General features: G+C 47.9%; 2 protein-coding genes and 1 long non-coding RNA gene across 7 annotated transcripts in view; 1 reads left to right on the top strand and 2 right to left on the bottom strand.

The window, feature by feature from the left end:
• LOC117582441 (sodium channel protein 60E) overlaps positions 1 to 16,665 on the top strand; it is a 29,451-nt gene that overhangs the window by 5,678 nt on the left and 7,108 nt on the right. For 4 of the 5 annotated variants that reach the window (XR_004573718.1, XM_034270152.1, XM_034270161.1 and 1 more), the window contains exons 2-23: positions 1,233 to 1,444; positions 5,362 to 5,570; positions 5,634 to 6,044; positions 6,108 to 6,327; positions 6,385 to 6,519; positions 6,586 to 7,315; positions 7,379 to 7,593; positions 7,648 to 7,818; positions 7,880 to 8,073; positions 8,142 to 8,244; positions 8,296 to 8,424; positions 9,327 to 9,341; positions 9,709 to 9,951; positions 10,013 to 12,165; positions 12,238 to 12,565; positions 12,624 to 12,724; positions 13,327 to 13,501; positions 13,617 to 13,913; positions 14,252 to 14,406; positions 15,239 to 15,372; positions 15,454 to 16,123; positions 16,240 to 16,599. Coding sequence is in view for 4 of the 5 variants with exons in the window: in XM_034270152.1 (XP_034126043.1) it covers positions 1,233 to 1,444; positions 5,362 to 5,570; positions 5,634 to 6,044; positions 6,108 to 6,327; positions 6,385 to 6,519; positions 6,586 to 7,315; positions 7,379 to 7,593; positions 7,648 to 7,818; positions 7,880 to 8,073; positions 8,142 to 8,244; positions 8,296 to 8,424; positions 9,327 to 9,341; positions 9,709 to 9,951; positions 10,013 to 12,165; positions 12,238 to 12,565; positions 12,624 to 12,724; positions 13,327 to 13,501; positions 13,617 to 13,913; positions 14,252 to 14,406; positions 15,239 to 15,372; positions 15,454 to 16,123; positions 16,240 to 16,599 (7,360 nt within the window). In the remaining variant the exon portion in view is untranslated. The remainder of the gene's footprint in view (positions 1 to 1,232; positions 1,445 to 5,361; positions 5,571 to 5,633; positions 6,045 to 6,107; positions 6,328 to 6,384; positions 6,520 to 6,585; positions 7,316 to 7,378; positions 7,594 to 7,647; positions 7,819 to 7,879; positions 8,074 to 8,141; positions 8,245 to 8,295; positions 8,425 to 9,326; positions 9,342 to 9,708; positions 9,952 to 10,012; positions 12,166 to 12,237; positions 12,566 to 12,623; positions 12,725 to 13,326; positions 13,502 to 13,616; positions 13,914 to 14,251; positions 14,407 to 15,238; positions 15,373 to 15,453; positions 16,124 to 16,239; positions 16,600 to 16,665) is intronic. The other variant, XM_034270183.1, reaches the window with a different exon arrangement.
• On the bottom strand, positions 41 to 3,668 carry LOC117582544 (mitochondrial thiamine pyrophosphate carrier). Its single transcript, XM_034270356.1, has 2 exons — positions 3,513 to 3,668; positions 41 to 1,107 (listed from the first exon to the last, which is right to left on the bottom strand). The coding sequence occupies exon 2, from the start codon at positions 1,087 to 1,089 to the stop codon at positions 79 to 81; it is 1,011 nt and encodes a 336-aa protein (XP_034126247.1). The 5' UTR covers positions 1,090 to 1,107; positions 3,513 to 3,668; the 3' UTR covers positions 41 to 78.
• On the bottom strand, positions 3,781 to 4,383 carry LOC117582554. The gene is made up of 3 exons (XR_004573726.1): positions 4,262 to 4,383; positions 4,041 to 4,139; positions 3,781 to 3,967 (listed from the first exon to the last, which is right to left on the bottom strand). It is a non-coding gene; the product is annotated as an uncharacterized LOC117582554 (long non-coding RNA).

Genomic DNA, 16,665 nt, shown 5'->3' with positions numbered 1-16,665 from the left:
TGTTTGTGTGTCTGTGGGTTGTTGGGCTTCAACTTGAGGGGGAGTCTCTGTCTGGCATCACCCACATGGGCATCTTTATTAGGTCCAACTGGCCTTTTTGGGTTCGGCCATCTTGGCCAGCTCCTCCTTCCGTCGTTTCTCTTCCCTGTCCTGTGCGGGATGGATGACGTAGCGGTTAATGTAGTCGTAGATGGTGAAGTAGAAGGCACTGGATATTCCAGACTTAAGCAGCGTGGGGCTGACGCCCTTATAGAATCCGGAGACGCCCTCATCTTTTAGGGTGTTCATGAAGCATTGCTTTGCCGTCGGACAAACGGGATTCCGACCAAACGTCTGTCGATCCTGTTGAAATCCATGTAGCTGCATACGCTTCTTGATGAGATCGGCGGGGTACACCAGAAACTTGGCCGCCACACCGGCTAGGGCTCCATTGACAAAGAGACAGAAGCCGGGAATGTTGTGGTCGGGATTCGACTTCTTCACGATAAAGAGGACAAGGGCGTTGAGGTATTTGTAAATGAGGAAATTGGCTCCCACCAGCGGGAAAATCTGCGCCAGGGTAAAGAACATGCCACGGGTCAAGCCTCGCAGGCCTTCCGTTGAGGCAATAAAGCGCACACCTCTCAGGGAACTCATGCGACTCCTCTTGCTGCTGGGATCGGCGGCCACCACTTGAGTGCGGATCACGTCGAAGGGTTGGGACACCATCGTGCCCAGACAGCCGGCCAATCCACCACACAGAAAGTACAAGAGGAGCGGTCGGTCGTCGAAGAAGGTCATCTTGTGGGCCATGACTCGGAACCGCTCATAGGACCAGAATTGCACCACTGCATAGCTAATGCTCAGCACCTGGCCGGAGTTGTGACCACGCCAGATTCCCCGCAGTCCCTCCTCTTTGTAGATGTTGCCAAATGCGTGCAGCAGACCCCGGTACTTGGACATGTGTTCGTGCTTGCCCACCGGCTCCACTTGCATCTGGAAGCGAATCTTTATCACATCGAACGGCTGCACCAAGCTCCGCGTCAAGCCGCCGGCGACACCTCCGCCTAATGCCTGCAGCACTTGGACGGCCGCCGAATTGTCGTTCATATTATTTATCGCTGATTGCTGGAATAGAACGGAGACAGATTAGCTAAACTGGGGTGGGATGGGGTGTGGAAATTATATTCACCAAACCAAACCATACTAAACCAATCAACCATTGATCATCTTTGTGTTTCCTCTCCTTTCAGCTGTTGCCAAACACCAGGTCGTCGCCTACACGCAGAGGTCGCAGGTCAAGCACGAGAACCGGCACATCCAGCTGGTGCGTGAGTACGGCTTCCACCCACGCACCAAAGCCTCCGTGGAGGATGGGGACGTGCTGCCGCGAAAGTTTGAGCCCTTTCCGGAGGATATGTACGGCAAGCCGCTTGAGGAGATTGACACCTTCATATACGAGGAGGTAAGTGGCTCAGTATCCATTATCTGCAGACCCAAAATGTGCCGGGGCCAAGCCAGGCCAAGCAAAGCCTTTGCTGCCACCCCATTTGGCCTCCATTGCCATTAATTAAAAAGTCACACACAGACGCGACCCAGTCCCAAGCCAGGGGCCACAATCGAGGGGCAGGACAGAGGCACGGGCACAGGCATGGGCATGGGCAGGGCATTGCAACTGCAAGTGGCACAACGGAAATGGAACGCGACGCGACTTTGGCTTTTGTTTTTGTTTTTGCTGTTGATTTTGTTGCATTTGCATTTGCATTGTGTGTGCACAAGTGGAAATGCACTTTTAACTGGCACGCGGACAGAGGCGGGGGTTAATGGAAACGCCTAGAACGGCCCTCGTGGCCCTCTCGAAAGCCAAAAAGGAAATCAGCGTAAATGCCGTCGCGCGGGCTCGTTAAATTTCAAAATTGAGAATAAATTTTTGGAGCTACGGAAAACAATGAACCAAACACACACACACACCACTCACATGAACTTTCCTGGCGGGAATATGGGTCATGCCATGCACGGGGTGGACTCGGTATGGACTCTGGGGGCAGTGGAGAGGCAAAGTTGACAACCGTATTTACGTGACTCAAACAAAACTGGCCAACACAGCCGCAGCAGCCCGCAAAAGGACAAATTATAGACGAACATGCAAGTGTACTCAAGACTTGGCGGCGTTTCATGCCACGTGTCGTGGCGAAATAATTTAAAATAACGGCACATACATAGACCGGCTCTGGAAAAATAAACATGCAAGTGACCAGGATGGGAGATGAGCCAGCCTGTGACCAAGTACCCACCTGATATCGAGTGATGCTCCTTATCGATTGGGCCAAGCACTCGCAAGTCAAATAATAGGCAAACAGTCTGTGGTAATCTATAATTAAATCTTATTGTTTGCTAAAGCTTAGTCAACCAAAAGTTAATAACGAACAATGCTTGATCCAGTCACTGGAAGACCAAGTCGTGACTGTAAAATCACGACACTGCTCATCTCTGTTTAGAACATGTGCCGCAATGTTGCCGGACATTTACACGCGTCCATTGGCAACGCCAATGCAATGTTTACTCATGCACGTGTGAGTGTGTGTTTGTGGGACAAAAACCTATACAGATGACGGGCGGAGGAGAATCAAAGTGCTTAATTGCATTTAATGGGACACTCTTTATGCAAGTGGCAAGTGCCGGCCAGGCAAAGCAAACAACTGAACTGCCTTGCCTCACTTCGCAAACGATGGCGACGACAGTTGTCTGCTCCAGTGATAAGACACAGCCACAGACACAGGCACAGACACCGCATGTTTGCCCGAACAAGACCCTACACAACTTTTCATTCCGTGCACTTAAAAGTACACATGCTTATCCTCCACAGCTCCACTCGCCACCCTTGGAATGGTTGGGCAGGGCTGGGTGGATGTGGTGTGGTGTGGAGGGCACGCCGACGACGACAGCGGCAGCATAGCGTAACCAAAGGCACATGCAAATTTACAGAAAAGGCACACAAAATGGTAAATGGCAAACTGCCACCCAATCGTAATTTTTGCTTGTTACATTAAATTTCTGCTTACTCGGCTGAGCGGCGTTTATGTGTGTATTACAGTGACAAACGACCTTCAGAATAGTGGGGGAGTGGCGGGCAGACAGACAGAAACATCATCCTTAGCATGGCTGTTCTGATTGGCACATCTGCATATATAATTGAAGAAATGAAGACGCTAATGAACATCGCTCGGCTCGCTCTGGTTTCCCCTCCAGCAAACAAATCGATATTTCCGAATGGTGCCCAAGGAGCAGAACGGAACGGAGCGCAGCCCGGCCAATCTGACGAGCGCACGACACGCGCTCCCAAGGAGCAAGGCAGGGACGGGCAAGCAACAGCAGCCCATGGTCTGAATAATTGTATTAGCCGATTTAGTGGAAATTTACTGCCTTGGCCGTGGGCACGATAATCAATGTTTAATGTGGTCAGTCGGTTCGGGCGTCGACTGGGTCGGATTGGTTTTGGTACTTGGCGGCGTCGACCGCCAAACGCTACTCACTCTCACTAATCTTCTTGGTTCAAGCGACCACACTCTCCAGTTGTCTGCCGGCACCGCGTCATTAACTTCCAAACTTGAGCGAAAACTACTTGCTATTCCAAGACGAACTAGATTCCACAATAATCAAACTGTCGAAAACAAAGCATTACATTTTAGTCAAAACGTGCTCTGTGCACTAACGCATACACATGAGATAAAAATGTGGTTAAGTTGAGGCAGCACGCTTTCTTTTTTCTTCCATTCTTTTTATTAAGAACACATGATTAGATTCGGTTGGAACTTTTGTGAAAATCCAGTAATTTTTATTAAAAACAATTTAAACGTGAAATTTGAAGTGTATTAAATGCACATTTTCTTGTTTTGCGTGTAAAACAGTTTTTCAAAATTACTTTCGGGCCTCAATGTGGTGCCCCGACGGCATGTTTCAGTAGTAGTGTGCTTGTAGTCAAAAGTTCCTGAAACGAGCAGAAAACGGCAAATTAGTATTTTGCGTGTCGCTGGGGCTCCTCTGGACAAGCGGGCACTTACCATTTAGTGGTCGACGACGGTGCTGTGCTGCGTCTACTTGGAACGTGCACGCATCTTTCTGCGCTTACGCTTCAACCTACGCATACGCTTCTTACGCCACTGAAATCGAGACAAAAGCACAATTAAATGGCAATCTAAATCAGCATCCAGTTTCACTTCTAAGTTTTTTGCACTTGCAATGAGTCTTTTAGTTTTAATTCACTTGGTGTTCAGATTTTTACCTTAGCTCTCATTTTCCTTCTGGTCGGTTTGACTGGTTGAGAACGAAAGAACGATGGTGGAGCGGAAGTCTGGCTCGAAGGCCTAGTGACTGCTCTGACAGCGCAAATATCGAGTAGTTTTCTGACAGCCGGCTAAATATCGAGTCCAAGGTTGATTTCCATGCATATCGATATTGTTGTGCGATAACCGCCAAGAAAGGTTAATGATTTGTGGGCGCAAACTTGAAATTAGGAAACAGTCCTATATAATATTATATTCTGCTACTGCTACAATTTTATAGAATGTCCTCGAGGGATATTTGAAAAACATGCTTTTGCGTATACTCTAAAAATGAAATTTAATATACCGATGAAGTTAATCAAATATACCTATATACATACCGTACATTTTTAATAAACTCAATTTCGTAGTCAAAATATTCTGAAAAGTATAAAATATACCTTAAATGGTCACACTGGCTTTGACAGCACAAATATCGAGTAGTTCTCTGTCTGGCGGCTAGATATCGAGTGTATGGTTGATTTCCATGCATATCGATATTGTTGTGCTATAGCGCTATACTATTTGGTTAGTGGCTATAGCCGCCAACAAAAGTTAATTGTCAGTGGGCGCAAACTTGAAATTAGGGAACAGTCGTATATAATATTTTACATTCTGCTATAGCCACAATATTATAGGTCTGGCTCGAAGGCCCAGCGTTCATTCATATTCATTCTCGGTATCGAATACCTGCCAAAGTTGGCTGAGAAAACTTAAGAATAGTTTGACTAGTTTTTGCATTGTTCCAGTGAATGGCCCAAATTTCCTTAATAAGAGCATATCCATCCCTCCAAGGGTACTAAATTAAAAATATATTGATCTTGAGATTGTGAATAATTTAGCAGCCCTGAAATGATTGTAAGCGGCCGTCTCTAACAGCACGAATATCGAGTAGTTTTTTGACAGACCACTAAATATCAAGTGCAATTGTTTATTAATCGATATCTCTTGCGATGAGTGGAATTATAATCGTTTTACAGCCCTGTTTCCAACGGTTCTTCAACGCCTGACGCCGGCTGTGTTTTCGCAAAAATACGCTAACAAATAAACACAATTTCAGACATTCTGTGTGGTTTCGAAACGCTTCCGCAAGAACTACATCCATCGTTTCACAGGCACCAAGAGCCTATTCCTCTTCTATCCATGGAGTCCAGCGCGGCGCGTGTGCGTCTATATCGCAACGAACCAATTCTTCGACTACTGCGTCATGGCCACCATTCTGTTCAATTGCATTTTCCTAGCCATGACCGAGACGGTGGAGGAGGCTGAGTAAGTACTGCAAATTCAAGTGTCCGCGCACTCTGTTTAACCTCAAAATATGCCAATCCACAGGTACATATTTCTGGCCATTTACTCCATCGAAATGGTAATCAAAATCATTGCCAAAGGCTTTCTGCTCAACAAGTACACCTATCTGCGCAACCCATGGAATTGGCTGGACTTTGTGGTCATAACTAGTGGCTATGCCACCATTGGTATGGAGGTTGGCAACCTGGCGGGGCTGCGTACGTTTCGCGTGCTGCGCGCCCTCAAGACGGTTTCCATAATGCCTGGACTGAAGACAATTATCAATGCGTTGCTTCACTCCTTCCGTCAACTGGCAGAGGTCATGACACTAACCATCTTCTGCCTGATGGTGTTTGCCCTCTTCGCACTGCAGGTCTATATGGGCGAGCTGCGCAACAAGTGTGTGCGTCAGCTGCCCTCCGAGTGGACCAACGTCTCCCATCTCGACTGGCATATGTATGTTGGACTGTTATTTCATGATTAAAGTTGAATGCCAATTGAGGCTTTGTCCTTTTTCAGGTGGGTCAACGACACGGACAACTGGCTGTATGACGATGAGGAGATGCCCATGCTTTGTGGCAACCTGACTGGCGCCCGTCACTGCCCCCTCGGCTATGTGTGCATCTGCGTCGGCGAGAATCCCAATCATGGCTACACCAACTTCGACAATTTCATGTGGTCCATGCTAACGACCTTTCAGCTAATTACATTGGACTACTGGGAGAACGTCTACAATATGGTAGGTGTAGTTCTTGCTCCCATTATCGTGCTGAGCTAATCCATGTCCCTTCCGCAGGTGCTGGCCACTTGTGGTCCAATGAGTGTCACATTTTTTACGGTGGTTGTGTTTTTTGGCTCATTCTACTTGATTAACCTGATGCTAGCCGTAGTCGCGTTGAGTTACGAGGAGGAGGCGGAGATAACAAACGAGGTGAGTGCCCACGCAGCTCTTTCCCGCAGCCTGATCCTCTGACCAAACCGATTTGGCATCTTGCAGGAGCGGAAAAAGGACTTGTTGGACCATCGCGATGATTCCACGTTCAGCTTTGATCCGTCCGTGTTGAATGTGAAGAAATTGAACAAGAACAACAAGAAGAAGATCGACTCGCGGAAGGGCGTCCTCCTGGCCTCGTACAGCAAGAAGAAGACGCGCCGAAAAAAGACCAAAGGTGGGAAAGAGACTAATGGCAATGGCATTGAGAATGGCAACGGCAGCAATGGCCATGAAAATGATGCCAATAAATCCCATTCAGCCACGCCCAGCCCGGGACCAAGTCCACGTCACAGTGCCACAGAGCGTCCATCCGCCCTCACGCTGCAGGCGCAGAAGAAATACCAGCAGATGGAGCAGCAGCAGCAGCATAAGCAAGCCCAAGCTCCCGCGGCTGCTACTTCCAAGAACCGCATTAGCTTCCACGAGGAGCCGCAGAAGAACCCCAATATGCTGTATCCCTCGGACTATAAGGGACAGCTAATCGCCAGCAGTCGTCAGGCAAGCTCCACCTCAAGCGGCGTTAATCGCGAATCCTCGCAGGATGACTCCGGCGTGGTCGACGATCACGAGGAGCAGGATCCGACCCACGAGCTGGGCCACGTGTCCACCGTGGAGCTGGCGCTATCCCCGCGCGAAGTGCGTCTCATCAAGTGCAATGGGAACATAGCCCGCATCAAGAATCACAACGTTTATGCCCTGCATCAGGAGTTCTCCTCGGAGGTGGTGGTTATCGGTAAGCAGTCTCCTACTACTTATTGTTGGAATAGGAATCTTAATTGATTTTATTTTGCTTTAGATGATCTTCCCGACCGCAACTGCGATCGCTGTGTCCACTGCTGCGCCGACTACGAGAGCTGGCTGCAGGTCCAGAACTGTCTCTATAAGGTGGTGAGGGATCCGCTCTTCGAACTGGCCATCACGTTGTGCATTGTGCTGAACACTGCCTTCCTGGCCATGGAGCATCACGGCATGAGCGAGAGCTTTCGCAATGCCCTGGATGTGGGCAATAAGGTAAGTGGACCACGTATCGCGGAAAATTATGCTAAATTTGCCTATTTTGCATAGGTTTTCACTTCCATATTCACATTTGAGTGCATTGTGAAGCTGATGGCCTTGTCCAAGGACTTTTTCCTGTGCGGCTGGAATATATTCGACCTGCTCATAGTCACGGCCAGTCTGCTGGACATCATCTTCGAGCTGGTCGATGGCCTCAGTGTCTTGAGGGGACTGCGACTGGTACTGTGACGTTTAAATCGAAATGCATAAATGAAATGTCTAACCTTTGCTCCGTTTGCAGCTGCGTGTGCTGAAACTGGCCCAGTCGTGGACCACAATGAAGGTGCTGCTGAGCATTATCATATCGACAATCGGGGCGCTGGGTAACCTCACGCTGATCTTGGTCATAGTCATCTACATATTTGCCGTCATTGGCATGCAATTGTTCTCCAAAGACTACACACCCGAAAAGTTTGACCCAGACCCAGTGCCAAGGCAAGACTCAAACTTTTTTTTTTCTCTTTTATATGCTCATTTATAATCTTTGATCTCCTCATTTGCAGATGGAATTTCAATGACTTCTTTCACTCATTCATGATGATCTTTCGAATATTGTGCGGGGAATGGATCGAACCGCTCTGGGATTGTATGCGAGCCGAAGAGGAGGTTTGTAGACGGTTGGACGCAAATTGTACATTTACTGACTATATTTTGCAGCAAGGTGCCTCTACATGCTTTGCCATATTTCTGCCAACACTGGTCATGGGAAATTTCATGGTGCTCAACTTGTTCTTGGCCTTGTTGCTCAACAGCTTCAATTCCGAGGAGCTCAAGTCGAAGAAAGAGGCAAGTCGCAGGCTCCGTGCCCCTACCTTTTCGATATTTTTAAACGTTTGTGAATGTAAATGTCGTATGTCTTGGTGTGTGCCAGCAAAAGTTACTTAAACAATCTAACAACTAAACGTGAATAGCTCCGGAATGGACTGGAGAGGGAATATTCCTTTCCTTGTCATAAAATCAATCCACTAAAAGAAAAGTTATACTTATATGTGTTTATTCAGACGATCGCTGGTTAGATGTTAAATGTTTTATTGCACTTTGATGTGATTTCCGGTATTTCTATTTGTGTGTGCGTCTGATCCTTAATCTCTGTGTGTGTGTGTGTTCATTCTTAGCCCTCATAGTATTATCGCCCGATGGCACCACACAATTGAAACAATTATATCATACACCATACGATCTGGCACTCTTCTGTTCTGGACCAGCAAATTCTATTTACGTTTCACTCTTATGGCTCAAATTCCCATTAAAAAACCATCACACTCTGCATTACGTTACTAAATGTGCTAAATGTTTGTACTCTACTAAAACTAAACTTAAATTTAATTTTGATCCTATAATCAAGACCCAGCACAAGGTCTGTCAAGGACTGGCCTTTTGTTGGGGCTCTACGGTTCGGCTCTGTTCGAATTTTCTGACTATGGGGTACTCGTACTCCTCGTACTTGTACTCGTATCTGCCTATGTATGTCTATTGTCTCTAAGTATCTCTGATATGCACTGACTACCTCTAAACGAATTAACCAAATCTTCTGTTGTCAACTTTGCACCATGCGTTTAATCTTAATCTTAACCACTTGCCACACAAAACACACACACCTACTCCACACATCCACACATAAACCAAACCTGAAAACCAATTCCAACAAACCGAAACAATTTAAATACACTAAAAAACCCGATAAACAGATATTCAAGAAGAAGGTAATTTTTCTAACTAAATCATTTTAAACTCGCTTTAAACTTGCTTGCTTCGTTTATGTTAGCCAAACTGTAATCTAAATCCCAAACAAAATAAATCTGTATATACTTCTAGAGTAGCCCAAAGCTGATCAGGCAATATATACATAGCTATATATACATATATGTGATAATCTTTTGTGTTGCCTGCCCTTAAACCTTACTTTTGTATGCATTGGAACCCCGAATTCTGATTGTAACTCATATCGTTGTATCGATGTCAATGTCTAATCAAAAAATAACCAAAATCTTGTAGCGATCTCTTTTGTTGCTCCGCCCTGTGTTAGATATCTTGGCTAATGATCTATTTGTGTTCTTTCCCTCGATTTAGGAAGTGGGCGAGGAGTCTAAGCTGGCGAGGAGTATTGAGCGGGTTCGCGATCTGATACGGAAGAAGAGGCAGGAGCGTAAGGATCGTAAGGAGCGGAAGTTTGCCGAAAAATTCCAGCAGATTGTGCTCGAGGCCCAGGCTCAGGCTCACGCTCAAAGTCAGGGGCAGGCACAGCTCCAGGGTGTGGAGATGGATAAGTCCAATCTGTTGGCCGAGACCAAGTTCCATAGATTGAGCTACCAGGTGGGTGTCCAGTATTTAACTCTCCTTGCAGCCACACCAATTTGCCGCTTTTCTCTTTCAGGAGTCTATGAATCGGCCGGTCTCGGGCTCGGATTTTGGCTTCCAGATACCCCTGAGGGACGGTCTACACACAATTGTCGATGGGCTCGAGTACGACGAGGCCTCGGATGTGCCCGAGCAGATCCAGCTGCAGGATCAGCCACTGCCACCAATTACAGACTCACTGCCGCCCACCTACGAGACGGCCATCATGTCTACACACAGCAACAACCTGACTCCGTTCGCCCTGGCGGAGCGACGGCTGCAACACCAGGTCTCCTCGGGGGTGAGCACTCAACAGAACGACTCCAGGGACGAGGCCACCTACACGGAGTCGATCGAGCTGCGCCTTCTTGGCCAGTACAACTCCACGGACACAGATCCCTATGCCAACGATCAGCGGAGCGGCTCCTTTAACCGCGGCGACTCTTTTCAGGACAACTCCTCGCGGCGCTACGGCAGCGAGGAGCACGACGAGGCCTACCTCAAGTACCAGAAGTCGCTGCTGACCCGCTCACCCAGCTACAGGAAGTCCCTGGATCGGCTATCCCAGTCCAGCGGCCACTCTCAGCGCTCGCTGCTAAAGTCGGAGGAGGCCGAGATGCGAAGGCACTCGAGTGGCCACTCCCTGAACTCCATATCGATTGAGCAGGACGAGCTGCTCTCGCAGCAGGGGGGGAATCTGCGCGAGGAGCTGCTCAATTGCGAACAGAAGGAGCTCTTTCAATTCCTACAGGAGGACGACGAGATGCCAAAGTCCAATCTTAGCTACATCTCGTCGAACCCAATGCGCTCGTGCCGATCGTCCAGTCAGGGACAGCAAGAGAGCGAGGCACTGGCTGAGCACTCGGAGTTCGATAACATCATCCAGAGCTTCGAGAAGGAGCTGGAGGAGATCAAGCGCTCGACCACCTCGCTGGAGCGTAAGCTCTCCACCCTATCGGAGCCCTCGCCGGCAGCCGACGAGGCCACCAAAGCGATCATGGAGCACATTGCCATCATTACGGGCGCCTCAGAGCGCACGGCCGCCGATGAGGTAGTGCACCCACTCAATCCCTATGACAGCTACGACCTGTCCAGCGTGCCGAGACGCTCCCAGTCCGTCAGCTCCGCCGCCCAGCGCCAGTCCGTGAAGATAAAGCGTCGCAGCCTGGAGAAGCAGCGCAAGATCGACGAGGACTTTAGCATATCGAATGAAATACGCAAAATCTGTGATCAAATCCATGCGCCCTTCGTGGCCATGGAGGCCATGGCAGTGGCAGCCACCAGTCAAGGTCCGGGCGCCAGCCAGTCGCCCTTTACGCGCCGCAAGATCGACCCGTTTACGGTACAGTTCGATCGCTTCAAGCGGCTTTCACTGATCGAGCGGCTGGAGGAGCTGCCGGAGGAGGAAAAGCCAATCTCCACGCTACGCATCGAGTCGGAAAAGATGCCACGCAAGTTTCACAACAGCGACAGTCTGCGCCTCGACAGTCTATCGCTTAAGAGCACCAACTCGTACGAGAATCTGCTCATCCAGAAGCAAAAGCTCGTGCTTCCATTGTCCACTGGTGTACCCGCCACGCCACCCACCTCCTTGAAGTCGAGCATTGAGCCACCGACACTGGCGCAAATTTCATCGCTAAAAGCAACGCCCACGCCCCCGCTGGCCGCCCTCACCGAGCACCAACAGCACTTTCATGCCACGAGCATCCAAGCGTCTCCCTCTCATGGGCACGGCCAAGGGCACACCCATGGGTCTGGCCACAGTCACAGTCACGGACATGGCCATGGCCATGGCCACTCACAAGCACACCCAACGGCTGGGCAGAGGCGACGCCCCATAGAGCATCCACAATCGACTTTAGACAAAGCCGCTTCCTTCCAGTCCGCGCGCACCGAGTCGCACAGCTCGGGCGCCGCCGACTCCAGCTCGGCCCTGGCCCTGGCTCTCGCCCACACCCACAAGACTGAGCAATCCGATCAGCCGGAGAAGGCGGCACAGAAGCCGTCGGCATTCACACGACTGACCGAAAAACCATGGCATTGTTTGGTTTCCTACGTAGACGACCTCACTGTCGGTGGGAGACGTAACTCGCAGGGCGCTTACAATGATCCCATGACTTTTCCGAGCTACGGGCAGGCGAAGCCGCCGAAGGTGCCAGATGACTGCTTTCCCCAGAAGTGCTACGATCAGTGAGTACTTGAGATGCACCACAATTACATATTCTCATGCTTTTTCCGTGTTTTCCCCTTTCGAACTGGCAGCTTCTACTTCCGCTGCCCTTGGTTTATGTCCTGCATGGACACGCCGAGCGCCAAGCAGTGGACCCGCGTTAGGACGGCTGTCTTGACGGTTGTCGATACTCCGGCCTTTGAGTGGTTTGTGTTAGTGTTGATCTTTGCGTCGAGTATTACGCTCTGCTTCGAGGACATCTATCTGGACAGCAACAAGACGCTGAAGCGTGTGCTCTACTGGACCAACTTCTCCTTCTGCCTGATCTTCGTGGTGGAAATGATACTCAAGTGGCTGGCGCTGGGCTTCTCCAAGTACTTCACGAGCTTCTGGACTATACTTGACTTTATCATAGTGTTTGTGAGTATATCTATAGCACTTTGAGCCGCAATCTCGGATTGATCTTGTGATTCCTCAGGTATCGGTTTTCTCGCTGCTCATTGAAGAGAATGAGAACCTGAAGGTTCTGCGCTCGTTGCGGACCTTGCGTGCCCTGAGACCCCTGAGAGCCATCTCCCGGTAAGTTGACCAGTCGCTGGTCTAGTTTATAGGCTGCACCATAACCTTCTCAAACATCTGTGCATCCAGTGACGCAAGAGCTGTCCACGTAGGCCACTTCTTTGCCTCTTGCAACTACTGCTACTTGCTACTCGTACTTTCCTAAGTCTCTTACTATTTCTGGGATAAGTCGGTGTCAGTCGTCGATCCGGCTTTCGTCAGAGCTGTGCAGTGTTTAATACAATCTCGTCTTCTTTATGGATTTCGAATAGAAATACTTAGAACACCTTGCAATGCATCCTCCTCGCCTCTGTTTTGTCTGTAGCCTGAAGCCTTGACTTGTCTATCCTCTACCTTCACATAAACTAAACTAAACTTCACATATAATTTCTGTATATAAGCTCAAATTTATAATAAGTAGACGACACTGTACATATGTATAGATATACTCGTAATAGTTAGATGAGAATCATTCCACTTGTATGCACCAGAAACGTAACCAATTAGCACCCATTGCAAAAGTAAAAAAAAAAAAACAAATTGAGATGCAAGAAACGCGACGACGATCTCCAGTATCCATCCCAGTAATGACTAGAATTTCATCCATTCCATTTCTATTCCAGGTGGCAAGGAATGCGGATTGTAGTAAACGCTCTCATGTATGCAATACCATCAATTTTCAATGTACTTTTGGTTTGTTTGGTTTTTTGGTTGATCTTCTCAATAATGGGTGTTCAGTTCTTTGGTGGGAAGTTTTTCAAGTGCGTCAATGAAATGGGAGAATTGCTGCCAGTTACTGTGAGTACTCTACACACACTCCCAAGGAGGAGCAGGAGGAGGATCTACGTGTCCTGTGCGTCTCACCAATAACACACAACTTACTGATATTTCCTTCTCCTTTCATTGTGTGCAGGAGGTGAACGACAAGTGGGACTGCATCGAGCAGAACTACACGTGGATCAACTCGAAGATCACCTTCGATCATGTGGGCATGGGCTACCTGGCCCTGCTCCAGGTGGCCACCTTCGAGGGCTGGATGGAGGTAATGGCGGATGCCGTTGACGCTCGTGGAGTGGATCTGCAGCCGCAGCGGGAGGCCAACCTCTATGCGTATATTTATTTTGTAATATTTATTGTGTGCGGATCGTTCTTCACACTCAATCTGTTCATTGGAGTTATCATTGATAACTTCAATATGCTCAAGAAGAAGGTAAGTCCATTGGCCTATGGTAAATATGGGCCCCAGCACATGGTTCGAAACCCTTTATATAAATATACATATATCTTCATGTAAATGTATAATCTGTACATACATACATTCGTCATCACCGATCTGTTTGATTGTTATACCATTCTATCCGTTGACATCCCGAAAACGAAATGAAAACTCCATATCCATATGTGTACTCACACCCGATCGTTAATGTATTGCTGATAATGTTGTGTCGAGTTGTATATAGAGCTTAGAGCTTAGAGTGTTACGTTACTTAACTGTGGACTGTATATATATGATTAAATGTTCATTCTATTCTCATCACTTTTATATAGTATGAAGGAGGAGTGTTGGAAATGTTTCTCACCGAATCTCAAAAACACTATTACACGGCTATGAAAAAATTGGGACGAAAGAAACCACAGAAAGTTATTAAGCGACCTATAAATCATTTTTTAGCTATGTTTTATGATTTATCCAATTCGAGAAGGTAAACAAACCATATGATCAAATCCAATTTAAAAACCAGCTCAATCTAAGATTACAGCAAATTACGTATCCCTACGAGTATCTTATAGTTTATGCCTACTATTAGTTACTATTACTCTCGCTCTCTCTTGTCTCTAGTCTCTTGTCTCTCGTCTCTACTCTCAATCTAAATCTAAAACTAACTTTAACGCTTACTCTAACTGTAACTGTAACTGAACTATTTGTTGTCTATACCGGTTAGGCGTTCACACAACTCTCGGTTGTTTCTGATTTGGTGATAAAAATCATTTGAACACTTGAAATTCCCAGCATTTTTGATCATCACCAAGGTGTTTGCCGCCTCTTCAGTGATGGAGACCCGGCCAAACACCATCAAAAATGCCACCCAACTCTCCGTATCCCATATCCCGATGCATAATTCTCTAAGTAATAAATGTAGAGCACTTTTATTTACTATGATACTTCGATACTTGGATATTCTATGACATTTCCCCTAATACCTGATACCCATTACCTAATACCTTTCGCACTCTGGGCATGAGTAGCTGTCCTGGGGCTGTGCAAGTCATCCGTTTCGGGTGGGGTTTTACCTCTTGGTGTGTTTTAATGCAATCAGCATGTATATACGTACTACTTAGTTTTAGATCTAGTTTACTTCTCTATCTCTCTATAAATCTATCTATTAGAAACCCATGGTGCTCCTCCCCCTGCCTGTAAATATCCCCTTTCCTGTCTGTATCTCTGAGGAGCACCTTGACTTCGGCTCACCCGAAGCTTCCGCTATGAAGAAAAACATTAATGGATGTGTGTGGTGTCTCTCTGACGATGTGCAGGTTCGAGATTGCGATCTTTGTACTGATTTTTCTCAACATGCTTACCATGGGCATCGAGCACTACGATCAACCGCATGCGGTCTTCTTCATCCTGGAAGTGAGCAACGCCTTCTTCACCACGGTCTTTGGTCTGGGTAAGAGAGTGAACAGTAAACCAGCAAAGGAATCACTTGGATCTATTGCTAATCCCATTGCATATACATTTCTTCCCGTAGAGGCCATTGTCAAGATTGTGGGTCTTCGCTATCATTACTTCACGGTTCCTTGGAACGTCTTCGACTTCCTGCTGGTGCTGGCCTCCATCTTCGGCATTCTGATGGAGGACATCATGATCGATCTGCCGATCAGTCCCACGCTGCTGCGCGTAGTGCGAGTGTTCCGTATAGGGCGCATCCTGCGCCTGATAAAAGCGGCCAAGGGTATACGGAAGCTGCTGTTTGCCCTGGTGGTGTCGCTGCCGGCTCTCTTCAACATTGGTGCCTTGCTGGGACTGATTACCTTCATCTATGCCATACTGGGCATGTCGCTTTTTGGCCACGTGAAGCTGCAGGGCGCCTTGGACGACATGGTGAACTTCCAGACTTTCGGGCGGAGCATGCAACTGCTCTTTCGCTTGATGACGTCGGCCGGATGGAACGACGTGCTCGAGTCGCTGATGATCCAGCCGCCCGACTGCGATCCCTTCTTCAACCGCCAAACTAATGGCGACTGCGGCCACCCTCTGCTGGCCATTACCTACTTTACGAGCTTCATCATTATCAGCTACATGATTGTGATCAACATGTACATTGCCATCATTCTGGAGAACTTCAACCAGGCGCACCAGGAAGAGGAGATCGGGATCGTTGAAGACGACTTGGAGATGTTCTACATACGCTGGTCCAAGTAGGTGTTTCCCCCATTAGAGTAGAAGCAGAAGAGCAGCAGCAGCAGCTATGATTGCGGCTTAAGTGGATAGAGAGCGAAGTCGATTAATGGATTCGCAATTGATTTCATTTCAGATATGATCCACATGCCACCCAGTTTATACACTTCTCGCAACTGTCCGATTTTATTGCCTCTCTCGATCCACCATTGGGCATCTCGAAGCCTAATAATGTCGCTCTAGTGTCATTTAATCTGCCCATCTCTAAGGGTAATAAAATACACTGTCTCGATATTTTGCACGCGCTCGTGAAGCACGTGCTAGGTCATGTCGAGGAGACCGATAACTTCAAACAGTTGCAGGAACAAATGGATGTCAAGTTCAAGAAACAGTTTCCAACGCGCAAAGAATTGGAAATTGTTTCGTCGACGCGGATCTGGAAGCGCCAGGAAAAGGCGGCCAAGACCATACAGACCGGCTGGAAGGACTATTTGCGGTACTACACCCTACACCACAAGACCCAACCTCTATACTGAACACATTGAACTCTCTCTCTCTCTCT

Source organism: Drosophila guanche, unplaced genomic scaffold (assembly GCF_900245975.1).
Source record: "Drosophila guanche unplaced genomic scaffold, DGUA_6, whole genome shotgun sequence".
Classification (NCBI taxonomy): domain Eukaryota; kingdom Metazoa; phylum Arthropoda; class Insecta; order Diptera; family Drosophilidae; genus Drosophila; species Drosophila guanche.
This window is presented reverse-complemented; position numbering and strand designations above follow the sequence as displayed.